Source organism: Scomber japonicus, chromosome 17, assembly GCF_027409825.1.
Source record: "Scomber japonicus isolate fScoJap1 chromosome 17, fScoJap1.pri, whole genome shotgun sequence".
NCBI lineage: Eukaryota > Metazoa > Chordata > Actinopteri > Scombriformes > Scombridae > Scomber > Scomber japonicus.
In genome coordinates, this window is record NC_070594.1 from 11,121,162 (window position 1) to 11,148,640 (window position 27,479).

General features: G+C 41.9%; 2 protein-coding genes across 2 annotated transcripts; both read right to left on the reverse strand.

Annotated features, from left to right (window-relative positions):
• Positions 1–301: 301 nt before the first annotated feature.
• calm1b (calmodulin 1b) lies at positions 302–13,389 on the reverse strand. The gene is made up of 6 exons (XM_053336495.1): positions 13,285–13,389; positions 8,132–8,162; positions 7,186–7,329; positions 2,629–2,735; positions 2,153–2,288; positions 302–1,371 (listed from the first exon to the last, which is right to left on the reverse strand). Exons 1-6 carry the CDS (start codon positions 13,285–13,287, stop codon positions 1,343–1,345), a joined length of 450 nt encoding a protein of 149 aa, XP_053192470.1. The 5' UTR covers positions 13,288–13,389; the 3' UTR covers positions 302–1,342.
• Positions 13,390–19,369: 5,980 nt separating this feature from the next.
• On the reverse strand, positions 19,370–27,257 carry psmc1b (proteasome 26S subunit, ATPase 1b). The gene is made up of 10 exons (XM_053336781.1): positions 27,149–27,257; positions 26,524–26,620; positions 26,212–26,336; positions 25,939–26,124; positions 25,639–25,767; positions 24,702–24,798; positions 22,546–22,735; positions 21,750–21,901; positions 21,053–21,207; positions 19,370–19,724 (listed from the first exon to the last, which is right to left on the reverse strand). Exons 3-10 carry the CDS (start codon positions 26,269–26,271, stop codon positions 19,590–19,592), a joined length of 1,104 nt encoding a protein of 367 aa, XP_053192756.1. The 5' UTR covers positions 26,272–26,336; positions 26,524–26,620; positions 27,149–27,257; the 3' UTR covers positions 19,370–19,589.
• Between the last annotated feature and the right edge of the window lie 222 nt (positions 27,258–27,479).

Consider the following 27,479-nt stretch of genomic DNA (forward strand, 5'->3'; position numbering starts at 1 on the left):
TATATCCACGGCTGAGCGCAAGAGCAAATACTCTCCGCTGCCTCTTTCCCTCCCCTGTGAGCAGCTCACTCTCTCCACAACCTCACTGCCATGTAATGTAGCACAGTATTACACAGTGGGAGCCCTGCACCCAATGAACATCACCAAATGACACTGCACATGCGAGAAAGATGCTCATAATCATTTATTATTAACACATTTGTCTAGTTGGTAAACAACATACAGACTTGTAATGCTGTCTTTATAGATCATTTTCACAATCAAGCATTTCAATTATTAAGAAAAATGACATAAGACATGATAAAGTTCATGGTCTTTTATTTGAAAAAAAAAATAAAGACTAGCATGTACAACTTGGAATGAATGTAAACTGAACTCAGACGAACAGTTGCGAAGATTGGTGCACTGACACTCCTAACAGCGTGTGCTGCGAACACAGTACACCCCTCACTAAGCTCTTGTCTGAGTCGAGAAACAGAAGAAGAAAAAGAAAAGTGAAGGCCAGTGATTCTCTCTTGCAAGAAAAGAGGACAGACACTCCATCTCAGCAAAAAGAAAAAGAAAAAAGAAAAAAAGAAAGCTCACCGTAAGACTCTTTAAGTCCCCCCTCCTTTAAAAGGGCAGGACGCACAACTACTAAGATGGCCGTCCAAATAACATAACAAAAAACAAAAGAACATGCCAAACATTTGAAAATGTATTTTTTGTACATTGTTTTTTTCTCTTTTTATCTAGCATACAATTAAGTCCCATTCCACTTTACGCTTGAGTTAGAACCTGGTATTTTCTCTCATCTTAACAGTACAGGGTTCCTCTCCAAATACAAAAAAACTGTACCAAACCAACAAGAGGACAGCTTATAGTGGAATCAGCACGCTCTGGTAGCCCGGAGGAGGGATGGGGGGGCGGAGGGTTAGTGCTCCGGTCTCAAGCTGCATGCATGAAGAACAGAAAACAGAGAGAGAAAGAAGAGATGGCCAGCCCAGACATTTACCACTGGCAAATGGAGCTGGAAGGAGTTTGCCAAATGCTTTTGCTTTAGTCTGAAGGTAGTAGTTACAGGGTTTGTTGTTATTATTTTTACTTGTTAAGTACTGATGCTAAACTGATCTCCGGGGGGAGGGGACAGGATCACTAACCATCATTTTCATGCAGATATTTTTGTATATTTTTATATTTTCCTGTGTGGACAGAAGGATATTTTATTTCAACATTCAATTATTTTCTATACAGAAACAGTATGAATAAATGAACATTTTCTTTCCAAGAGGTAAGTAAAACATTTGGATTTTTTTTTTCTTTTTTTTTCTTCTAAGAGGGGACAGGACAGGGCGGGCAAGCTTCACTTTGCAGTCATCATCTGTACAAACTCTGCAGAGAGAGAGAGTGAGAGAGAGAGAGAGAGAGAGAGGACAAAAGACAATAGGACATCAGGTTCAGGGCAGAGAGTTTGGCACAGGCTGTTGCCAGTAAGGGCAGTCACCTGCTAAATTGTTAAATGCTTTATTAATTTTTTAATCAACTTGAGCAGGTTCAGAACACACATCCTAATTAGTGTCCCCTTTCCAAACGGCTTCCATATTCATCTCATTAAACCCATTTGATTAAAAAGCTCTTGCGTTGTGCTTACAGTTGTGGAGCAACGTGAAGGTAATATGCATAGTGCAACACACACACACATACAAAATAGAGTACATATTCTGTACGTAGCATAATGGGAGTGTAGAAGTAGGGCACTTTTCAGCCAAGACTTATGGACTGTTCATAATATATCAACAGCCTTCTAGAAAATGAGTGCAGTCTCTCGTGTAATGTGCCATGGGAGCGACAGTAGGGGGAAGGGAGAAAGAAGGAGAGAGGCAGCAAGAAAGAGAGTGAAAAGGCTCCTGGCACACTGATGATGATTCAGAAGGAAGGCTCTTTCTTATCTCTGTTTCAGCAGTCTCCATCTATAGCCCCTATCTAATAACTAATATTAAGAGTGGCTGGCTTGTCTTGCTGTTGCCCTTAGAGAAATACACAGCTTGGAAAATTAAGTGCTCTGGCCCGCCTCTTTAATAAAAGCTTACACTACAGCCTAGAAAGTTATTTGTGCACTATGACATTTTGGTGTGTGCACCAAAGGGTGCAAAAACAGCTGTGTTTGTTTTACCTTCATAGTTGACCTGTCCGTCTCCGTCAATGTCTGCTTCTCTGATCATCTCGTCCACCTCCTCGTCCGTTAGCTTCTCTCCCAGGTTCGTCATGACGTGACGGAGCTCTGCAGCGCTGATGTAGCCATTGCCATCCTGGAAACATGTCGCATTGGGATTAAAAGCGTGACACTGAAAAAATCCCACCGGGTGACAAGTGGTGGGGCCAGAAATTCCCACCAGGTCGTTTAATGAGCTGACAGGGTGAGAGGTGTAAATGAGCAGGAAGTTGGAAACTGATGACTTTTTAACAACTAGACTGACGTGGCAATAAGGAAGTTTTTTTTAAACTCATTTCAGAGTCATCATGCTTCTTTAAAAAAATCTTAGGTGATATTTTGGCAGCAATTAAGTCTTTTTTGCTCTGCATTTCTATAAGCATGGAGGTTCAAAGATAATTTCCTGAATATTGTCTTAAAACATGAACCTTATTTACCTTGTCAAATACCCGGAAAGCTTCACGGATCTCCTCCTCGCTGTCTGTGTCCTTCATTTTTCTGGCCATCATGGTCAGGAACTCAGGGAAGTCAATGGTTCCATTACCTGGAATGGGTGATCAATGAGGCACATTTAATCAGCAAAAATTGCAATTACTTAAAAAGCAAACTCAGATAAGTAGAGATAACATAACCCAGCATTTAGCTGATGAAAAGCACCCGACCAAAATATTCATGTAGCGCTCCTCCCCATTATTTCCCCCCATATTTTTGTATGCCACAAACGTTTAAATCATTGTATGGGCTATTATTTCTCTCCAGATGCAGTCCTGGCAGTGATGGTGCAACTTGAGACATGAGTAATTGTAATGAGGGTAAAGCAGCCCTCGAATCATTTTAGCAAACACCTTCCTTTCTGTGATAAACAGCTGCTGCAGGCTGAGAGGGGGGAAAATATACTGTATGTGTTTGAGTGAGCGTGTGTGTATGTGTGCTTCCCCTTCTTCCTCAGGGAAGCCCCGGGAAGAGGTTGCATATGCTACACACAGCGCAGCAGGACTGCAGGGGGAACCCGTGGCCAGTCATCCATAATGTAGATGTATACTGAGCAGCCTGGCCTTCTGGGAGCCTGTATAAATCAGAGGCTCGTCTCTCCTGGTGCTACTGTCAGAAACCCTGGCCGGGGAGGAAAGGAGAAGGACATGAAGGGGTCTTGGGAGCTTCAGTCGTGATGCTCCATCCCTCCTACCCGCTTTTATCCATCCTCTTTTTGTCCCTCTTTCCCTTCAACTATCAGACACTGTGTTTTCATGTATTGGTGGATTTCAGATTTAGATAGAAGAGTCAGTGCTACTGTTTAATGTGGTGCTAATGGCAGCTGCTATGCTGGTGGCACATGTATGCGTGCAGATGGATCAATATCCATGTTGCTGTTGTCAAGACAGGATTACCAGGGGATCAGACCCTCTTGACAGTGGAAGGATCTATGAGGAGCTCAGCGGCTAACCAACTGCAACCACAGGAGGAAGGGTGGGAGTGGTTGTGGTGGTTTGTCTTGCTTGTATGTAGACCTGGAGATGTGAGGACTAAGTGTGTGGTGTGTAGTAATTAAAAAAAAAATAACAACAAAAAAAAGCAAAAATTCGTGGTGGGATAAAAGTGAAGGTCAGGGACACTGAGGGCATAGTACTCGAGAGGATTAGCCCTGGGGTGGGACAGAAGGGCGGGGGGATTGCACACAGATTAACCAATGACAGAGCACGCCTTGGAGAGAGAGAGAACTAGAGAATGGAGAGCAGGAGTGGATGTGTGTGTAGAACAAAAAAGGGATGCAGTAATGTGATGGGGCAGATGGTGATCTCATGGCCCGAGGTTACAATCTAAGGACCTGTTATCTAACACACAGAGACAGCCAGCAGCACCGAGGGAACACATGCTGCCACTGGGGGTTGGGAGGGAGGCTGGGGGGTGGGGGTAGGGGGGATTGTCCCAGTCTTGGAATAGGGTAGGACTGCAACTGGAAAACTATCATCTGAGGGGGACGATGACTAGAGAAGCAAGGCAGCCCTCAAGTTATATCTGCTCAACTGCACCTCAGGCCAGCTGCTGCTGCTGTGGTGGAGGAGGAGGAGGAGGGAGGCAGGGATGGAAGCAAGGAGGGATGAAGATAGGGAGGAAGGCAGGCGGAAAGAGAGAGAAAATGGTGGGAGGGAAAGAGAGAGAAAAGAGAGAGGGAGGGAGGGAGTGAGTGGGTGGTAGAGAGGGAGATGGAGATGAGGGAGATGTGAAGAGGAGAGAATATAAGGAGTGAACCGAGTGGGAGATGGTGCGATTACACATAAGAGGTGCTGACGCAAACTATAGAAGGCTGAGGCATCTCAGTGCACTTGTGTGTGTGGTCATCGTTTTCCTGCATCATAAAGCCCCCTTCCATCCCTCAGATAAGAAAGAAGGGTGGGATTGTGTAATGATGAGTGCTGTGCTTCAGCTAGAGGTGTTATTTTTGTCATACTGATCTAAATGAGTTATTTTTTTCTTGTTTCATATGTGATGTATTTTTTGTGCAGTTGCAATAATCAATGAAGCAAATCTTGAAGAAAGATGATCTGTTTTATGTCAGAAATGCATAAAACACTAGCAGGCCTGTATCTTTTAAAGCAGGTGCAGTTAGCTTGTCTCTGTGTGTTAGGAAGATAAACAGACAGCAGCAATTTCATACGATACTGTAATCCACACTGTTCATAAATTGCGGCTTGGCTTTTACAATCAAATAGCCAAGAGTCTATTTCTTCTAACCGCTTTTTTTTTCAAGCTAAAGCCTTCCAACCTCTCTCCATTCATTGTAATTCATTGCCACAGCCCTCTTGTTTGGTAAATAAAGCTGATTTTCAATGGGCCAGCTGACATCCCATGGCTGCCGATGTGGGTACTGGATGTGCAAAGCACAGAGAGGCCTTATGTAACCACTTTTATTTTCCATTACTAGCTTCATTGCTGTCTGACCTAGATTGCATCAGCCAAGGGAGGCAGAGGCAGAACAAGGGGATGTTAGTGATGGTGTGTGTGTGTGTGTGTATGCTTGCTCTTGGGTGTAACTGAGGGGTAGGGGGAGGGCGCTGAGGATGGTGGGAGGACGTTTCAATAAAGGGGCAGCCAAGCTGCGGTGCAATTGATTTCTTCTGATCAATGCGGTCCCATTTACGAAATCCTATAAGCTGACAGAGCACCACTGGGGTAAAGGCCCCACTGACAGCTAACATCCTCAACTCTACTGCCCAAGGACGGCCGGCTCCACAAATTCTTAGACTACTCTCTCTCTGTCTCTCTTTTTATGTCTGTCTTTCCCTTCCTCTGCCTTTCAGTCACAGTGCCTTTGGGAGACACCGCAGCGGAGGATAAAAACTTGGTGAACAGAAGAGTCTGTCTGAATTATGGCACTCAGCACGGGGCGCTAATACTCTAATACTGGCAGTCTTTTGACACTTGGCGTGCTCTACTCACCGGCACTGAACGCACCTCCTGCACATCCATATCTCTGACATTGTCAAACTATGATGGAGCTGAACACACAGTGACTAAACTGCTGACACAGAGGGGCATGTCATCTGAAAATAAAGCTGGCTGGCAGTTGGCTCGGACAGTTGGTTGACAGTTGGTAGGAAAGGGAGGGACATGGGCAACAACACCACTGATGTGTTTCAAGACTAGGGGTTGGAATCTTGGGAATCTCACAGTGAGATTTGACTCTCTTGCTCCAGTATACTGTGTGCCAAACCATTCACTGGTGTCCTAATTCCAATGAAATACAATAACAAACATAACCAGCAATTAAAATGATGGTCTGAAGCCTTTTTACTTAAAAAAATTAACTGCTTTCAGATTAATCAATTAATGAATTAATTAATCTGAAAGCATCGTACTTACTCCTGCCTGTATGAGAATAATAAAGTGGGGGGGTGGGGGGGTGGAGTGCTCTACTGCGTTATTAATGTTGTGTGTCCAGCAGTGGAGAGCAGCCTCTCTGCTGCACCGTTCGCTCAGGGGAAAGCCATTGTTGTACAAGATGCTGAACAGGTGCAGGTTATTTTTGTCTTCACCTCAGAGTTGGTTTAAGTTCTTTAATGCTGTAGTTTGTGTTGGTCAATCAGTCTCGTTTGATACTGCTGATCACTGCTCCACCGTGTTAACAGTCTCTGATTGACAATGTAGACAGTTCATAATACACCTCACGTTCGCCTCACAGAGGTAATTATTTAGATATTAAATCAAAACCTGCTGGCAACTGATGTATTTAAGTTAAGATTAATTAAGTACTTTCTCATGATGATTGTTGGGTCTCTCTAAATTAGATTAAAGAGTGCAGTCTAGACCTGCTCTGTGTGAGAAGTGCCTTCAGATAACTATTGTTGTCATTTGGCCCTATATTAAAAAAAAAAGATAACTCTAGCCTGTGTGCTCTGTAAACTGACCTGGTGCTGAAGTGTTTCACCCACCCCTATGTGAGATGAGGCAGTTATGGATGCTCTATCTTATCCCTTATGCATTTAGAACAGGTTTTATCAATTAAGTCATGCGATGAAATGTTAACTGAAAATAACAGTTCAATTCACATACATCTCCTAAGACCTTGTAAAAAACTGAAATTAGAAAATTGGAAAGGAGGAAGGGGTGATGATTGTGGCGTTAAGGACATTTAGAGCTCATTTTGGTGATAAAAACGGACGTATCATCTTATCAACTCAAATATTAAAACCAACTCTGTGCTAACCACAGACTTTGAATGAGTGAAAACAACCATTTAAACCTCCGCCTTGTAGATTTTAAATTGGTTTCCTACTCCTTTAGACTGTTTCATCTTAATTCAAGTTTTATTTCCTTATATGACATCTGATATAACCTCTTTATAAGAGAATATATTTATTACTGACATACAGTACCAGTCAAAAGTTTGGACACATCTTTCCATTCGCTTGAACAAGAAAGCATGTCCAAACCTTTAACTGGTACTGAATCAGGAACGAGAGACTCAATGGTATATGGAATATGAATATACTGACCGTCAGCGTCCACCTCATTGATCATGTCCTGCAGTTCGGCCTCTGTGGGGTTCTGTCCCAGCGACCTCATGACGGTACCAAGCTCTTTGGTGGTGATGGTGCCGTCACCATCCTTGTCGAATAAGGAGAAAGCCTCCTTGAACTCTGTGGGTGAGGAAGGAGGTGAGAGCACAGGTTAAATTACTGTTGCTGTGCAGTTACTGGAACGGGTTATATTAGGATGCTGCAGTCGAGTTCGAGAAGGTTAATCGATTCTTGTTAGTGGCATGGTTACAGGGGCTGTGTTAACTAAGTTCGAGCTTGTCTGTAAATTGGCCCACATGGGCATGAAGAACACTGAAGTTATAAACGTGCTGAGCTCTGTAACCACACAGGATTGTCATCTCATTATCATCAATTTTTGGAAGTTGAAACAAGCGGAAAGATTTGACTAAGAGTTTCAATGTGTGCATTAGAAGGTTGCTCCTAAACTACAGGCCATAAATACCCATCCAGGAAATGAGAAGTGCAGGCAATAGTGAGTCTTGGAGCCTTAGCACAGGCTAATTAGCCACAGAGGGGGTTTGACTGAGAAGAAACTGTGCAGCCTCCAGTTTCAGTACAAAGCTCACATCATTTATTTATCAAGAATATGGAAGTGCCTCAGTGATTGAAACTACTCGTGACTCGCCTGTAAAACCGTCTATTCACTATGGCTTCATGGATTTCATGACTGACTCATGACATGCTGTAAATACTTCTTCTCCTTATTTCATGGAATATAAAAAGGCTAATGATCTACCAAGGGAGGGCAGATGCCAAATCTGTCAATGTTCTGTTTCATTTCATGTTTTCCATCTGTGACACAGGAACTTTATTGAATAACACAGCAAGCAAGGGTGTAAATAAAAAAAAAACAGACAGGCCTGTGTGGGGGATGTAAAGGAGAAAAACGCTCTGTTCCTACCTGCAATCTGCTCCTCTGTTAGTTGGTCAGCCTGTGGTTGGGAAAGAAAGGGAAAGGAGAGAGTTACAAACAAGTTACTCAACAGGCAATTATTCCGAAACCGTTTCATCATCACATTCCACATCATCCCCGCCCACCAACTACCACACATCTCAACACTGGCAGCAGTGTTCGAGGGGTCTGTTGGCTTCAGTGCTGGGTCACCACTAGTGGCCTCTGGCAGAATCCACTCATACCTGTGGGACTGCCAAGATTTGCCAATGACAATACCCCAAATGAACCACTAGCCCCATTAGCTAGTGCCCAATGCCCTGGGGATGGAATGTCAATTAGTTGTTTCAATATTTGTAACTTAGCTTCTTTACATTTGTAGTATAAATACTTTTTTTTTCTCTGTCTCTGAGCTTTATTATACCATGCTCAATCGATACAATTGATGCTGAAAATCATTCATCGGACTTGGGTCACACGGATCGCACTAACTCACTGTGCTGTTTCTGAAAGGTTGTTTGAAAGACTCCTAGAAAGTGACTTAACCACAAGCTAACTCTGGAAAGCTCTACAAAGGCACTGCATGAAATTTAACCTCCAGGTGATGAGTGGCTCCACGGGATTGACTCACACCATGTACAAAAGTAGGCTAGGGCCTGGTTGTCCCACAAGAGGGACCGCTGTGCAACAAGGTGCTGTAATAAAACGGGTGAGCTGCTGTCTCCAGACCAGGAGAAAATGTTTAGGCGGGGTTGTTTCAGGTCATATCAGCATGGGAGTGTTTTCCATGGTCCTACCAACAGGAAAAAAGGGCCTGCTGGGTTGGCGCAGCTTGACTCCCCTCCCAGCCTGTTCCCTACACTGGCTCTTTAATGGTTGATAGTGACTCACACATGCTTTAAATGGCTCAGAAGCGAGCATTCACTGCCAGGCCTTTAACATAGGATGAAACAAGCTTCTTTGTGAAGGGAGCCACTGATTTCAAAACACCCTCAGCAGTAAAGTGTGAATACAGCTTGTGGTGCAAATAACTCGCGCAGGTACCCTCCCATCAGTGCTTTAGTGAGAAAGAGTTTATTTTTTATTGTTACCAGACCACACTGACATCATTGCGCTTGGCAGAAAAGAAGGAACACACACAGACAAACACGAGCGGTCACAGATGTGCGCGCACACACACACACACACACACACACACACACACACACTCTCTCTCTCTCTCTTAATGGCATTCTTCCTCAACACCAATACTTTCCATCCCCATGTTTCCTGTGAATTAGTCAGAGTAGCCAGTTCTGCCTCAAAGCAAATTCCTGCAGCCCCGTCGGTGTGTTTATGTGTTTGTGTAAGTGATCTAGTTTTGGATACAGCAAAACAGGACACACTTTCAATAACAAAGTTAACATTAAATCCCATGGATGTGGAAACCAGAGTCTCATCAAGGCCCTGTTTGGAGATGAGGCTATTGTGTTTCATGAAAAAAAAAGCCAGTGAATTGAATTTGTTGCATAATTACTAGATTCGGTTAGAATGGTTAAGATCGAGCTGATTGCCGCATGACAAACTGCAGGCTGACCTTTTACTCTGGCTGTTTCAAAAACAAAAGGCTTCTCGTCATGGCTGGAGCGGCGGCCACAAGATGGATCGATACAGCCAGCGAGGGCTCATGGATAACCTCAGCGGCGCTCATATGATTAGCTGACATGATTCAATAACCTGCCTCGCACACAACAGTGCTTTGCTTTTTCTTCTCCCTTCCTGCCTCCTTTCCATCTGAGAGTGGGAACTGTCAAGAGACAAAGCAGCCCCACTGATACCAACACACCACCCAGCTTGACCAATATTCTTTGTCTCATCGGAGAATTTTCTGGCGCCATCTTTCTGTCATAGCTTGTGTGTTGTTTTTTTCTTTCCCCAGTGATGAGTCTCTCTTCCTATTTTCCCCTTAGTCACCCTCTTTGTCATGGTGCGTCGCTCCTGTTGTATCTTTGCTGTCTCTTTCTGTCCCCTGCTGTCTCTCTAAGTAGACTGGGTGTGGGGTTTGGTGACTCACTGCTATGGATCCTCCCCTGGCTTAGGCCCAAGTTGTCGCGGCCTCACAGTGCTGCTGCACCACCAGGCCCACTACCAGCCCATCCCTTCCTTTTCTCTCTTTTCCTCCTTCTTTCCTTGGTAGCTGGACCTAAGCCAATACCAACTCCTCCTCCAGACCTTTCCCCTCTGCGTATCTCTTTTTCCTCTCTGTGTATGTGACATACTGTTCAGAGGAAACTCCCTGTGATTCACTATCCACAGTGTCTTATGGACAGGGTTGTTTGCTGCCAGGCTCTCCTCCTGTCCTCTTTGTGTGTGTGTGTGTGTGTGTGTGTGTGTGTGTGTGTGTGTGTGTGTGTGTGTTTGGGGATAGGGGGGTGCTCTGCTGGCAGTGGCTCGCTGGCATGAGTGGGTCAACCACTCCCACTGTTGCCCGGGCAGCTGGCCCCGGCAATGCGCTCCAAACAGGACTGTGGGAGGCAGGTGGCAGTTCACTGGGCCAGCGAGGAATATCTTGTGCTCACACTTGATGTCATATCACCCTTGTACAAACATACTGCATCCTTTCCTGTTCGCACTGGGATTAATTTTGCAGGGGATGCCAAATGGTGTAAACAGAACACCAACGATTATCTTTTTTAGTAACCTTTCATCAATGCTTAACGCCCTATCATAGCTGCTGATCTGTCACTGTGATGTGTGGCAACAATTCCTGAAGTAGCCTCTGTATGATCACCGAATGAAAGGTGCAAAACCAGCTGTCACTCAGACAGATGGGTGTGACACACACACACACACACACACACACACACACTGGCACAAATACAAAGAGTCAATGTGACTGACACACACACACTCTCTTTCTATAGGGACACTGGGCTCAACAGAGTGCTGAACGCCTCTTCTCTTTGAGGCTGGACAAAAGACAGTGAGGCCTTGGGGCCGGGCCGTGTCTGGAGGGGAGGAGGGAGAGAGGATGGGTGTAAACAACACCGGCCTCCCTACTACACCCTGCAGACAACGCTGGTCCACCATATGGCCTGGTGGTGGTAGGTGGCTGGGTACTCCTCCGCACCACAGAGAGCACTTTATCGCTCCTAGACTCCAGGAACATGGGACATGGCTAGGTGTTGCCGCCAAACATATAAATTATTCATTGCAGTGGATCAGATGTCCCCCAAGTTACTAAACATGCATCAGCAAACAAGAGCGTAACAGGAATAGGATATGGCCTTAGCACAGTCCGACTACTTATTCGATACTTCCACCTCAATGGGGGAGGCTGTTTCCACTTCAATGGGTGTATTGATGCAGACAAGGGGCTTACGCCTGTGGATTAAACTTTTCAAAGATGCTGATACGCAGGCTAACTCCATAACAATTCCACTTTACACTCCAATTACTGCGCTGCTTTGCAACATGAACCTGCATCGCTGCTCAATACCATATATGGGATATTTGATCACAGCAGAGGTGGAGGGGGGCGGGGGGAGGGGGTCTATGTCTTCTTGACTCCCTCGGGCCATTAATGATCTATCAAGCTTGATAATCAATGGATTAGCTTGAAGGCCTCTTTTCCACATCCCATCTCATTTCCACTGGGTAATTTCTCCTTGTGTGACGTAGCCAGTGGAGGGGCCCTGTTTCATTAGCTGGTTGCAGATGTCAGTGTGGATGTAATCGCATGTATCCAACATCTGGTGAAATTGGGTTAGACTGGTGTAGTCATTTTGCAAGTTAATATATTTTGCAAGTCACCAAGCCCTATTAAAACCTCATGGTTTATTGGCATTTTAGCTATTACACAATAATAAGTAGCCTCTGCAAAATGTATACATCAAGTGCAGCATGACTGTCTTTTAACATTCATATTTCACAGTATGTTATGTCAGATTGATTTGTGTGTGTGTGTGTGTGTGTGTGTGTGTGTGTGTAAAAACTCGACTTAACTTCACAGCTGTTGATGCTTTCTGGTGGCCAGTGTCAGAAAGAGCTTCTTGGACAACTCACACAGGTACCACATTTGCATTACATCGAAAAATTTGCAAAGAGGCAACCAAATCAGCCGACATAACACAAATAGACAACATAGCCAAAGAATAAACCCTCAGAGCCCGCAGTGAAGGCGGAACAGCGTCTGATAGAGCTTTTCTTCTTTCCTTCTTTATTTTCTTCTTCTTTTTTTTTTTGTTTTAGCCTGTACAAGCCAAACGATACAATGTAGCTATAACCTTGTAATTACAGGATATGGTGAGTTTCCGTTGCGGAACACTGACGAGACACTGTCATCCCCCCCCCACCCCCACCCCCCATCATGGCACGGCTCGGTACGGCACGGCTTGATGGTGCAACCTAGAAAAAGGGAAACCAAACGCCGCCTGCTCGTTTTTCCTTCACGATGAGGGAGGGAGGGAGGGAGGGAGGGGGGGCACTGCGTGTCCCAAACCGAGTGGACAGCGACTACACAGGACAAAAACACGACCAACCTCTCCAACATATGTCTTAAAATGTGAGAAATATGTCAAGCAGAGAGCTCTACGGTGTTTCTAATAACCCTCGGCAGGCTTCCCAACACGCCTGCGCTCCTAAGGCGGATTGTAAACTGTACTCTAATGCACTTATGTGCTGCAGAATTATGCCGTAATAACCCAGAATAGCTTGCTACTTACTCCGACACCATTCAATCTAACTAGTCCATAAGAATGAATTCTGTCTGCACCCAACGTTATGCAGCTGTAAACCAGCTCCTTGACCCGATATAGCCGAATAGCCCAATAACGCTGTATTAATTGCGCAGTTATGAGGGGAAATACGATACTAAATTGAAGGCGAACATCTTCTCAGACATAAATCCGCCGAAAAACAACATATATCATTCATAGCGAGAGCTTTACATGAACTCCCTGAAAGTGCTTAAAAATGCGCCTTTTGCGGGCGTTTTCCGTCTCCTCTCTGCATACGCACAGCTCACAAGAGGGAATCAATGACTGAATAGCAAATACAAGGAGCGTGAAAAGCATTTCAGCTGCACCACGTTTGCATTTGTAAATAACCCAAGTTTGTTTCCCCCTTCAACAATTAAAAAAAAGGCATTTCCCCGAGTATTCAGAATGAATGGCGATACATACCATGTCGGACGGGTTGTGTGCTTGTTGGTCTGTGGAGGCAGACTAGGAGTGTGGTCGTTCCTTAGATGGAGCTCCACTGGCGGGTTAGGAGTGTGTATATTGGCCGTGGCCAGAATGGGGGATTGCCTATGTATCCCTCCGCCACACTAGCACTGATCACTCACTTCCTTATTTCAATTCAGGGCTGTTTGCAGCAGCGCAGGCCTCTAAGCAGCAGGAGACATGCCAATCAGTCCGGCTGCAGTGCACTGACAGCATCCTTACACTCATATTAATCTACACAACGGGGGAATTCAGTCTGCATCAGCTAATAACGTACTAATCCCATCTTTTGAAGAATGACTGTCCATTTAGAATAAGGCCAGCAAAGCATTGTATTATCAGTGGACACATTAAACATCTTACAGTACACATGGGACTCTCATGGGAGGTAAAACAATTACACAAGAAGCTTTTCCAGGCTGAAGTCATGCAAGGACAAGGTCCTTTAAGGAAAGCATGAATGTTATGAGAGAAAAAAAGAAAGAAAAAAATGGTTTTGCTCTCATAGATGTTTGGGCTCTACTCCTCTAGCTACTTGAGGCAACAGATCTCACTTCCTAATTCCTGTATCTCTGTTTTATGTAGTTACTACGATATATGCTGGAGACTAAAGTAACTTTTGAATAGTCTTTTTTGTTTGTTTGTTTGTTTCAGAACCTTTTGAGGAGTTTTAGTCAAATTTGCAATAGGCCTACAGTAGCGAATTAAGGATAAGTCTATCACCAGTGTCTTTCTACTTTTTTTGTTAGCCAAGAAAAGGTCATGTATAGGTGGTCAGGTTAGACTAACTTGTATGATTGGATTTTTTATTGACTGTTTCTTTTGTAGAAAGACTAGAAAAACCTGTCTGTGTGGGTTAGGGTAGGGAATTTAAACTAATTTTCCACCACCTGATAATCACCACCAGTCATTACAATAGGTCATGTCTGTACCATCCCTGTATTATTGCAAAGACAAAACAACAGTCTTAAGTGACTAATGTGTATGCAAGGAAAACATGTCAGTAATCACAGTTAATCAGAGACAAAAACTGCCTATTGGTCCAAATGTATGTTCAATATATCAGATTAAACTTCTGACATGTTTCATTATCAGTTTCCCTGTAATTTAACTGCCATATGCTGCAATTTTAAAAACTATAACCACACTGTTGAAAAAATCTAGACTGTGCCTTTAAGTTAGGGCAGATAATTGCAAGACCTCACAACTTTACTGAACATATATAATCATGAGCCTCACAAGGAAATATCCAATCACTAATACAACATGTTAAATATCATATAAAGCTGCCATCTATCATCTTGACTCTGTATTATTTCCCAAAAGAGAGTTAGATTCCCCGCACAAACGAGGCACTAGTTTGCAGCCGCGGAAGGATACCTCTAGTGTAAAGACGTAGCCTGGTTGGCACTGGAGAATTTGCTGTGCCGGTGTGTGATGTCGTTTCTCATTGGTCGCTGCAGACCTGCAATATTATACTCTATGTGTCGGCTGCATCGATTGGCTACACGGGACCTGCAATGCACCAGGCAGTGGCACTTGATGGAAATATAACAAATATAAATACAGGAAACTTAAAAAAAAACCAACGCAATGACCAGGGCCGCGTTTCCAGTGCTTTTTATTAATATGTGTGAATATTTAGATTTTAGTTTTTGGTGAAAACGGAGGGGAAATGCGACATGTTTTCATTGGTGCGGGGTAAAATGTTTGATAGGCTCGATTTAGGAAGTGCGCAGAATTACTATTGGCTACTACAAAGTGTGGTAGGCCTACGTGAAATAACAATAAAGCATGGCAGGGTTGTTGTCTACTTAATTTGGCCGTGTGTTGCGTTTAATGTTTAAAAAAAAAATCCGCTCTGTGTCAATTTAGCTCATTCTAACTTGTGTCTGCCTCCCAAATAAAACTGATACACACCTCGGCAGGTACAGTGACAACGCAGAATTTGACAAAGCAGATGGTGTGGCAGTGCTGTCACAATACTGTGCATACACACAAGTCCTTCTCCAGCCTGTCTGAGAGTGTGTGAAGTGTACCTGACAAAAGCACCACCCAGCGGACAAAGTGCACAAATCATGAGCCAGTGGTTTTGTAGGAGTCATGCAGGCATCAAGGGAAGGAAGGAAAGAAGAGATGCCATTCATAGAAAAAGCACAGGTAGTCTTCAGACAATGCCTTTTATAAGAGGGAGAGGTGTCATTTGCAGTGGCACGCTGAAGTGAGACAGTAGATGCAGCATGATGGGTTGTATTTTTATTTAATTCAGTAGACAAAAGACTATTAACTCAAAAATGTGTTTTTCTTCATGTTCATACAGTCAGATGTTTGAGTCTTCCCGTGCAAAATGATGCATGTGCAGAATTTGACGCTAGAAGGCTGTTTTCATACTCATCTGCTGCAAAGAGGAAGGTTTCTCTGTGCTCACTGAAAATCTGATTTTAAAGAGTTGGCCTACAAGCATGATTTATGAAATCACAACTAGTTTGGAAGTCAATCATCATCCAATATTTAATTAACAAAAGTGTGATGTGGAAACTCAAAGCCTGCAGGTATAGCGCATAAATACTGAGAGTGGACTTTACCAAGAATTAGAAGAGATCTTGTGTCCTGGGGTTAAACTTTTGAAAAAAAAAAAAAATTGTATATTCAAAGAGAAATGGACTAGATGCCATTTTAATGTATTTTTGGTGGAAAAACCAAATCAAGCACACCTTATTGTTCAAAGTTTTTGCATACACACCTTAACACAAATGTCTGGTAGGGATATTTAATTTCTATACAGACTGATAAAATGTGTGACAATGTGTCTTGCATGCAAATCCACAGCTGTAAAAGGTGTGTTTGCATCATTTGCATTTTCATTGCATCGTTCTTAGCACTAAAAGTAGATACATAGGCTACTGTAGATAATAAGGCAGCTCTCCCACAACCCAGAACCAACGCTTTAAAGAGACGTGTTCCTGACAGGGTGGCCATTCAGTGGAATAGTTTACCATCATTTATCATAAAATTCATGAATAAGATTACTTTAAAACACAGCTGCAGATGTTTCTAACAAGTCTTACATATATCTAAAGATATTTGAAGTGCTAGATGATTTATATGGTTTATTATGTAAAGAACTGAATGGGGAAATGTGTAATGTAGACTGGAATATGGACTGTATGCTGCTAGTACTAGTACTGCACCTTGTTTCATTTATTCATTTTTGTATGTATATGTATTTATATAATACATATATTTATTATATTCACTCTTTTTGATTCTCACATTTGCTTTACACAATCATATACATTTGTAGTTACTGCTTCCTTTTGACCCTATAAAGAGGAGCTGTTGCTATTAGGATCCAAATAAATAACCCTAAAATGCTGGGAAAAAACAAACTCAATTTTACTTGTGAACCATTTAAAGATATATATGAACATTTTAGCAGAATGTATTAAATCCCTGCAGTTGAGTCAGAGACCAGGCTGTTTGTAGTCGTCTCATCAGGTCAAGAAACTCTAACTTCAGCTGAGCTGTTTCATTTGTTAATCCGCTGGAACTAATCAGGACTTCTCCCTCAATGTATTCAGTGTTTTTGCCCTGTTTAATAGGAAATAACTATTACATAAGCACACGCACACACACACACACACACACACACACACACACACACACACACATATATATATCTTACTGCTTTGCATCTCTCAGTGTCCTTCTCACACATAACCCTTTTCATAGCAACATATAACATTTACAATAAAAAACTACCCAGTTTTACCAGTAGCGGTTAGAAATGGCCTTTCCACACGTAAACCTTTCGCTGCCTCTAAACATGACAAATAAAAAGGGTTTGAGGTATTGAGGATTTAGTCAGCTTTGAGTTGGAATATATCAGGATACTCATACTACCTGCAGGATTTAGGTCGATTTGCTGTAAAAGGTAGATTCTTTTTAACATATTTGCATCAACAACAATAACAAAACTTTTTCTTTTTTTGTGGAGAGTCTTAATCTTAATGTGACCCTAACCCTTCTGTATGACTGTAGCCTGTGTGTGTGTGTGTGTGTGTGTGTGTGTGTGTATTGTTTTGGTCCCTTTATGTATTTTAGCATTTGTAATCTTTCATTTGCTGTTTTAAGCGGAGACCTAGTAAGTAGAGCACAATCTGTACACATCCTGAGATAACAATGATGTGGATGTGACATTTCAGAGAATGCCAACACCATGGTCAGCCCTGCCTGCTGTATCATCCCCCCCCCCCCCCACATCAGTATCTGTACGCTCTTGGGGGCGGTTTAGAAATACCCAACTCAGAGCTGCCTTGAGCTGACAGGGCAAATGCCTCATTAGAGCGCACACCCTTCTGCTTGTAGCCCCCCCCCCCAACCCCCCCACCCCCCCAGCCCCAGCCTCTCTGGCCTGACAAGCCACACTTGATTTAAATGTTTTTTCTCTCCTTCCATTTGCTGAATGCGCTGTGATGTACGAGCTGCGAGGCAAGTTTATGTGTATGGCACATTTCATGCACCGAGGCAATTCAAAGTGCTTTACATAAAATAGATCCCAAATGAAATAGCATAGAAGGATTAAAAGATTGGGGGCGAGGGGGGGGGGGGGGGGGGGGGGGAGTATAAGAGACATACAAAATAATAAAAGCCATTTAAGAGTCAGAGTGCAGTTATTAGCAGCAATTAAAGGCAAAGGTGAACAGAAAAGTCTTTAGCCACAGTTGAAGCAGATAACATCCTCTAGAAGTTTATTCCAGCCATGTGCGGCACAATACCTGAACACAGCTTCACCATGTTTAGTTTTAATCCTAGGAACAGGTAGCAGCCTGGTCCCTGATGATGTAAGAAGTCTATTGAGTACATAGGACAGAAGTACATCAGAGGTGTAGTTTGGCTTTAAAGCATTAAGTGATTTATAGACAAGTGACAGCATTTTGAAGTCAATTCTGGCAGCCGATGCAGAGACCTAAGAAGTGGAGTAATATGTTCAGCTTTTTTTAGGTTCTGTTAGGACTCTTAACAGCAGCAGTCTGAATGAGCTGTAGCTGCCTAACTGCAGTTGAAATGCGTGACTGATTTAATAAGGAGAGAGTGTTTCCGAGGAGGGGGCTGCAGCAGCAATAACGGCAGCAGCAGCAACAGCAGCAACAGCAGCAGCGGCACTCAGAGATGGCCCTGGAAAGTGGTACGATGCTTGCTGCGTGGGGGCCACTTTCTGCTGAGCACTGACTTACACATGGCTCCACATCAAGAGGAATTAAATCAGAGCTACTGTTCTCTGCATGTCAGACTGCAGCAAGGGAAGCTTAGCTGGATTTACTTAACCGTGCTGTAATAACTCAAAGGCCGATTCAAATGCAAGACAGCAAAATCATATCACAGACGGCACTCATACTCATACCAAAGCCGCAGATATTTTATAATGTGCAGAAAGCAGAACATGCACCGAAACTCACTTTGATTTCTTTCTTTTGCTTAGTAACAGTCCCTTTAAATACTTCAGAATGAGACATTTGTGCATTGACATTATGCAGCTTCCTGGAGGCAATGTCCGAGTAAAATGCTATAGTCAGGGTGTTTCATCTCATTCTGCAACCACAAGATTTTAATTATGTGCATCTCTGCTGTCATCAAGTGTGTGGGAGTCACATGGAATATACCAGTAATTAATAGAAGGTGGTTTCTTTTAAAAGGGAGAGCACGGGCACTTTCTTCAGGCTTCATATCTCATCTTGAAATAACATTTCTATCACCCACAGATTGCATGAGGACAGCTACAAGGGTGGATAAAAACATAACTTTGCATACTGATACAATTGATTCAATTTGTGACACAGAGGTCGACAACACAGAGACTGAACTAATTGAATAATTCATGTGATTAATTATCTGAAGATATTACAGCACAGAGATGAACTCAATATACAGAAATCTAATAAGGAACAGACGTCAACAGATGTTGCCGCTGTACAAACAAGATTTGAGAGGGTGCTTGGAGCCAAAACGCTCCAGTAAATAAAGATGACTAATACACGACAAGCACTTTCTTTACAGACTTTTTATTTTTTGTTGTTTTATTTATTGTCTTAAACATATAACGGTAACAAGAGAGTGAAATAAGCCAGACATGACATGCACAAAATATATCAAAACTCTCTCTGGGGAGGCAGACAACTCAGTTGCGGCTTCCTCTCTTTCACACAGCGATGGAGAGATAGATAGATGTAGGGGTGAGTGAGGGAAATATAAAACTTTGAAGGTTAGAGATAAAGCCCCTCTGGTGTGCCCTCTTGCTTCTTGTACAAGACGTTTTCCTTGGACTTCTTAAAGTCTTCATTGGTGACTTTCATACGGCGTTCCCGCAGAGCCATGAGGCCTGCCTCTGTGCAGATGGCCTGAAGGACACAGAGAGAGAGAGAGAGAGAGAGAGAGAGAGAGAGGAGAGAGAGAGAGAGAGAGAGAGAGAGAGATGAGAGAGAGAGAGAGAGAGAGAGAGGATGAGAGAGAGAGAGAGAGAGAGAGAGAGAGAGAGAGAGAGAGAGGAGAGAGGAGAGAGAGAGAGAGAGAGAGAGAGAGAGATGAGAGAGAGGAGAGAGAGAGAGAGAGAGAGAGAGAGAGAGAGAGAGAGAGAGAGAGAGAGAGAGAGAGAGAGAGACACAGAGAGGGAGAGGTTTAATTTCACTTTTAATAAATGTGTCTGTACAAGAAAAGAGGCATACTATACTCAGTAGAAATATGTTAAAAATGACTGTGGGTGCTCATTGTGACACAGTGAGAACTAAACACAATGCTCTGCTTTGTGCTGTCGTTTAGTTTGTGTGTTAAGCTTTCCTGCCGAACAGGGTAAACTAGTAACTCTTATATAAAAAGCACTATCGTGGGAAACCCGATGAAATGTGGACATAGCTGATTTGCAGGAATGAAAGAAACACAACAATACTGTATTGACATGATTTAAAACTAAACACTCCTCCAAAACTCTTTTGAGTTTTAAAGCTTGACTGGCAGCTGTAGGTGGGTTTTTTTCTACTCTTATTCAACCATGACAACCTGTCAGCTAAAAACCATCATAACAAACATTATTCAAGATGACCACAGGATGAACTTAAAAGCCACCTCTCAAATAAATAAATAAAAAACTGAAAATGCTGCTCATAACAATAAATTATGATAAATCTAAACTAACATAATTTAAGCACCATTCAACACGCTAGAAACCAGCTCAAAGTGTCATTCTGTGATGTCCCACATGAGGGCAGCAGAGTTGAGCCAATGAGAGGCAAAGATCTGAATATAAACTCAGATCTTTTTTTGAATGGAGCACTTAATAACGTTGACAGTCGAATAATTAAGAAAACCCACTTTGTTGTTTAAACCCTCAAAACAGCTTAATCTTGTTCGCTCCACTCTGCTGAGCCACAGTGTGAGCTGCTGGTGAGCTGCCAAGACCTTTTCAACTCACGTGATCGATAAACGGCCACAGTTGCAGAACCGGCCCAGAACAAATTAAAAAATTAAAAAAAACACACACATAAGAGTGCATCTCCTGTGCCAGGATGCAGCTCGACTGGACACAGCCTATGTCATACTGCCAAATCCACTCTTATAATGAGATGGGTCAACTCCTACAGATACTAGTAGGTCAATGAAGGTTGAATTTGTGAACATTATCCCAAATCATCTGATGGTGCATCTCAGTTCTGGCTCCCCCTTTCTCTTTTACCTTGATGTCTGCTCCTGATAGGTCGTCCTTAGCCAGGATGAGGTCATCGAGGGTGACATCATCTGCTACTGTCATGCGGCTGGTGTGAATCTGGAAGATCCTCCTCTTGGTTTTCTCATCTGGCAGGGGAAACTCGATCTTACGGTCGATTCTCCCTGAGGAGGAGGAGGAGAGAAGACAATAATGACAATCACAAACTGCTGCTAAAAACCCTCATACACTTTAGCTCATTTACATTTTGAGATTTTATCCTGCAGGCTAATGCCAGTAACAGTCACTCAGAGCCCATTTGATTCGTCAACACGGCAGTGTGTTGCATTATCAGATCACATTTGGTTAATTCATTCATTATTATTATTATTATTTAAGAAAGCTCCTCAGCCAACATGTTTACCCTGAACTTCACAAAACATCATGATAACTGTTCACAGAGAAGATAAAGCCTTTTAATGGCAGCTCTGATCCACTATCAGCTAATTAAGCTGTTAAGTGCACAAGCAGTGCAGGTCTAAATGAATATATAAATAGCTGTTAATGTCTTCTGAGGTTAACTGAATAATGAACTGTTGAAATTACAAAGAGAGAGAGAAAAAACCATGAGAATTCACTTCCAAAAGCAGACTAGCTATTTCCCAAACATTAGTGAGCAGACAGAGAGAGAGGGAAACAGATACGGGCCAATCAGACTCCCACTGACCAGGTCTGATGAGGGCTGGATCCAGGGTTTCTATCCGATTAGTGGCCATGATAACTTTAACGTCGCCCCTCGAGTCGAAGCCATCCAGCTGATTGAGCAGCTCCAACATGGTCCTCTGGATCTCCCTCTCACCGCCGGAGTTGGAATCATACCTACACGACGCAGACAGGAAACACACATTTGGTTTTAAGAATCATGTGGATCCCACTGCATCACCTCACATTATCAGACTGAGGACTTCCACCTTATCCATCAAGCGGTCTTGTTATCACTAACTAATTTGTTTGTCTATGTGAAGTAAAAAAAAAAAAGCCTGGCCACATCTACAGACTCATTCATTATTTAAAAGGCAGTCAATATCCAGTCAAAGTCATTTACAAGCTCCTTCATTTAAGTCAACAAACAGCCTACCTAACAACATTACTGTCTTTTCACATCTTGCTGCCTACAGCAACGGATAAACAGACAAATAAGAGCTTTGATGTTTTTTAATTTAACGCTGTTTGTTGCCTCCGCCACCTGGTAACTCATCTGGATTGTAACTTGAGTTAGAGAATGAAGAAAACCCTGCAGGAGTAAATCAAAACACTTAATGTGCTGTTAGGTATTAAAAGACATGAAAAACACTTCATCACATTTACTAATCCAACACCTTGTCATCTACTTTTGATTCCTCAATACCACAGGTGCCACATTATCACTGATTCAGTCTCTCACATGTCAGAAACAGTTTAAAATAGACATGAGTGTGTGTGTGTGTGTGTGTGTGTGTGTGTGTGTGTGTGTGTGTGTGTACCTCTTTGTGCCGATAGCGTCGATCTCATCGATGAAGACGATGGAGGGGGCGTGTTCCTCTGCCACCCTGAACAGTTCTCGGACCAGCTTGGGCCCGTCTCCCAGGTACTTCTGGATCAGCTCTGAGCCCACCACGCGCAGGAAGGTCGCCGATGTCTGATTGGCGACGGCCTTGGCGAGCAGCGTCTTACCTGGTGCAGATCAAACAGAAGCAAAATCAGCAAACACACATTTCCAAGTATATCTTTGACATACAAAAACTACATTACTAAAGCATCGTTAAAACACAAATGTTTTTATTCCAGCTGTCTGATAACCAGATGTTATTAAATATTAATTAAATTTGTGACATTTTTTGTGACTTTTTTATCCTTACATACTATTTAAAGTCAAATTTGACACATCTTTACATTAAAGAGTTGTAAAAACACTAATATGACTCGAAATAAAATGCATACATTTCTTTTTGTATTTGTGCAGGTGACACAAATTTTTCTATATGCAAAAAAAACCCCAACACCAGTTTTATTTCTCATATTCTATAAAATGTTCTCTTGGATCCTAAAAGGTCCTAATGAATGTGAATCTGTGTACTAATTATGAGTCTATTAAGAGTATGTAAGGGTTAAAGATAAACCTAACTTTCAAAAGGTTAAGCTGTCTCTATCTTATTTGAATTTGTTTCATGAAAAACTTGCAGCCATTTCATTTTCTTATTTAAGATTATTTCTGGCTTCATTCTCCCTCATTCATAGATTCTGCCATTACTGTAAAGAGGCTATTAGGATAAAGCACAGGCAAAATATCATACTGTGCCCTGGTACACCTTAAAGCAGATATAAAAGGTCTAACACATCACTGTTCTGTCACATCTGCGTCATTCACCTCCAGGCTGCTACATAACATTCACACAGATGAGATGGTAAAAAGCTTTCTTAAATTGCGGATGAAAAAAAAGGTAAGTACCGACACTGAAAGATATTTATATGTGTGCACTTTCTGCAAAATGTCCAATTGTTGTGTGATTCAATATTTCTGACTAAGGTATTATAAAACAGTCCTATATCTATTATGAAGAGGTAATAGATGATGATGATCATATAAAAAGGAGGAAAGGCAGGAGGAAGGATATAATTTGCAACTAATAAAAAAAAAAGAGGTTAGCGGTTCAAAACTAACATGTGCCATTAGGAGCACTGAATCACCCACTGTTCCAAGATAATAGAGGCTCTTGTTGAGTGATTACAGGAACACGTGTTATGTCTGAAAGGCTGGAGAAGAAATGTACTGATTCTGTATGATGATGAATAAATGATGTGTAATTTTAGGAAGATCATTGGACTAGATGGGTAATAAAGTCAATTTAGTCCGTCCATTAACACAGTTACTAATTAAGTTTCTCTCTCCATTCACACCAACACCTTCCAGAGTCTCCCCTTATTAGACAATAAATGTGACCCATTGGCCTCAACATGTGTCACAAACTTGGGTGCTGTCTTTAAGAATGGGTATAACCATTATAATCCATTGAGATGAAACCTTTCTTAACCCTTACATATTATTTGGGTCAAATTAGCACCGTTTTGATAATTAACAGCAAATGTCAAAAGTTGATGACTTCTCCTTAAGTGGCCCAAAATGCACAAAAATAAAAATACTTTAAAATGTTATACTTTTGTATAGGTGCTACAAATTTGTTTGTCCATTGAAGCTGTTCCGGGTGAAATGACTTATAACTATTAGTTAATAGTTTAAATATGATCGTAGTTATGAGGATTTCCTGATTGTGCAGCAGTGAAGACTGATGGCTCTAATGGTCATACAATCTGCCGTCTGTTAATCGGCACTTCATACATGTAATGAATAACTACATAAATATTATCGCAGGTGACTTGGTATAAATAGATAATTTTCTGATTATTGGTTGTTTTATGTAGATATTAAGAATTGATTGTTTATAATTGTTCAGCTTTTATTGAATGCATTCAACCTAATATGAATATATATATATATATATTCCTAATAATCCTGTTTTCTTTTCTCTAAAGCAGAAGGCAGGCTAGATGAAAGGTTACATGTTAGAATAATAGTAGTATGTTCTACTGGAGTTTTTAGGCTTTGAGAACAACTGGTAATATGTTTGATTAAAGCACTCACCTGTGCCAGGAGGTCCATACAGGATGACTCCTTTGGGAGGCTTTATACCCATTTCCTCGTAATACTCTGGATGTGTGAGAGGCAGCTCCACTGACTCCTATTAAAAACCAACAAACAACCACATAGTCAGCCTCAGCATCTAAAGAAAAGATGTTAGACAGATTTAACCTCACCAACGCAAGCATCTTATCTTTCAATTTGCTTTATGCTGGTTGCTAGGCAAATGCAGTTGCAGGTGACGTAACAAGACAGCATGGAAGCTACAAATGAATCAAGTGTATTCAAGTGTTATTCACTGTTGGAGCAGTTCAAACAAACTGAGCGCACACAGATTAGGAAACACTGAGGAAAATTTGTGTTGTGAAAATGCATTTATAAAACACACATGAATTCAAGCTGAAGGAGTCACTGTTTTCTATGAGGGACAAAACTACCATCTTACTTTTAACAGCCACCTTTCAAGTCCACAGGGGTGAGGGTCTCATTTGATTCATAGATTGTAGGTGACAAATTACTTTAGTGGTTGTTTTTGAGCATAGACTTAAATGCTGAATGATCATTTCTTAAGTAAAAATATAACTGCAGTTTACTCTTCATTATACCCTAGCTCTGGTGATTTGTAATAGACTTGTAGAAGTTGTGTGTTTTACCAGCCAACTAGGAGCTAAATAATAAATTAACTTCATTTGCAGTTTTAAATACTCATCCAGGTTTAAAATGATAACCCTGTGTTTATGCTGTGAAATGCGTTTTGCTGTTTATATTTTTATTTTGTTGTAGACCTTTATGGAGTTACTTTGCATCCACTGGAGGCCAGCAGTTAATGTGTGCAGCTCTGATTTGATAAAGATTCAACTCTCTGTAGAGTCTGTGTTCAACTTAATGTTGTCAAGTTGTTTTTTATCTAATAAAAAAAGGCTTATTGGTTGTGATATACCTTGATCTCCTGGATCTGATTGTCCAGTCCTCCAATATCAGCGTATGTTTCTTGTGGGGCCTTCTCCACCTTCATCACTGTCACCAAAGGATCAGTGTCATCCATCAGCACCCCAATCACAGCATGAACCTGCAGGTTATACACATAGACAGTTAATGATAGACATCTACAAAGACTTTTTACAAATGGTAGAAGCTTTAAAATCATAGTGTGCAATGAAATAGTTAAGACACACTGTCAAGAAGTTACATAACTCAAATTATTGTCTTGAATCAGTCTCTTTATTATAACGCGGAGTACCTTGTGGTTGAGCAGGACTGAGCAGCCTGGCTCCAGCAGATCCTTATCCACAAAAGACAGGATGCTGACATAGTGTTCTGATCCCACTGAGGTGGAAACAATGGCATGGTTGTCATCAATTATTTCCTCCAGAGTGCCCACAGACATGGGGGTCCCTCGCAGGTCGTCCACCTTTGACCTCTCTTCCTGTAAAGAAAAGTTAAGAGTTATGTTACACTAACTAAACTTCACCTAAACAGCAAATGGGACAAAGTTTGAGCAACAAAGGCTGACCTCCTGTTTCTCTTCCAGGGGTTTCATCTGCTCCTGGTTCCTGATGAACTCCTCCTCCATCAGTAAATAATCCTTAATGCGCTCCTGCTTCAGCAGTTTTAAGCGGCATTGAGTGTGAGGGGTTACTGAAAGACAGATACAGAGCAGCATGTGAGCAGAGTGACTGTACAAATCAAAAGGATCAAAAATTACAGCCAAAAAAATTGACAAGTTACACCAATGGAAGTCGCAGAGACAGGGGACCAAAGAGCGAAACGGACAGCTACACAAAAACAGATAGGTTTACCATCCCTCAGTTTTTTAGTTCCTTACCCAAAGGTAGTTTGCTGGCAGCATCTGGTCCCTTGGTCTTCTTCTTCTTCTTGCCAACTCTTGTGGGAATAGGAGGCTCATACTTCTTCTTCTTATCCTTCAAAAAGCACAAAGTATAATGACAAAATGTCAAAAAATGGAAAATCTCTTCACTTTAAAACCTGCGCAATAACAATAATACACTCAGGTACCTCATCACTCAACACCAATTTACCAAGTTTCTATATTTCTCCTTTACTTTTTTTTTTTTTTTACTATTATTGTCTTTTAATTGCTTGTGTACATACCTATTATTCAATGTTCTTTATTCTTTCTATTGATGCTCTTTTCATTTTTACCTATCCATTTACTGCTGTTATAATGTAAATTTCCCCACTGTCAGACTAATAAAAGGAGTATCTTATTTTAGTTTGGCCAGGGAGTGGGAAGAACACACTATCATATTATTAAACTCCACAACTAATATGGTGATTATGATGATTACTGTAAACTTCAACATAAGTACTGCCATATTTGTCACGTAAAAATAAAGAAATAAATGAACAAATAACTAAATCAAAAGATCAGCGTTTGACAACCAAAACAAGCAGATTGAGAGATGAGCTAAAAGCTGTGTCATGCTCACCTTGTCATCCTTCTTGCCTCCTCCGGGACCGTGGCCTCCGCTCTGGCTTTGACCCTTAAAAATACATATTAAAAAACACGTTAATCACGCATGTTAATTAAAACTCACATTAACAGCAGTATAGCAGAGTAAACACATTGCGGCCATTATAGAGACATTTTCCCTAATAACTCTCGCAGTTTGCAAGCTAATTCAAGTTAGCTCATGTAGTTAACACTTTACCTTGTGTTAACAAGAAGACAAAACTTTCTGGACAGAAAAGACAGAAGAGAAAGATCGTTGTCTATAATCAAACATTATATGAATGACTTAGCTGATACCGAGCAACAAG

Coding starts and splice junctions, on each gene's coding strand:
- psmc1b (XM_053336781.1), bottom strand. CDS start 26,271: ATGGAGGAGGAGTTCATCAGGAACCAGGAGCAGATGAAACCCCTGGAA. Junction 24,799..25,638: donor ATCAGATCCAGGAGATCAAG/GTATATCACAAC, acceptor GGTTTTTAATAG/GAGTCAGTGGAGCTGCCTCT. Junction 21,902..22,545: donor GACGCTATCGGCACAAAGAG/GTACACACACAC, acceptor TGCGTCGTGTAG/GTATGATTCCAACTCCGGCG.
- calm1b (XM_053336495.1), bottom strand. Junction 7,330..8,131: donor AACAGAGGAGCAGATTGCAG/GTAGGAACAGAG, acceptor CCTCACCCACAG/AGTTCAAGGAGGCTTTCTCC. Junction 2,736..7,185: donor CAATGAGGTGGACGCTGACG/GTCAGTATATTC, acceptor CACCCATTCCAG/GTAATGGAACCATTGACTTC.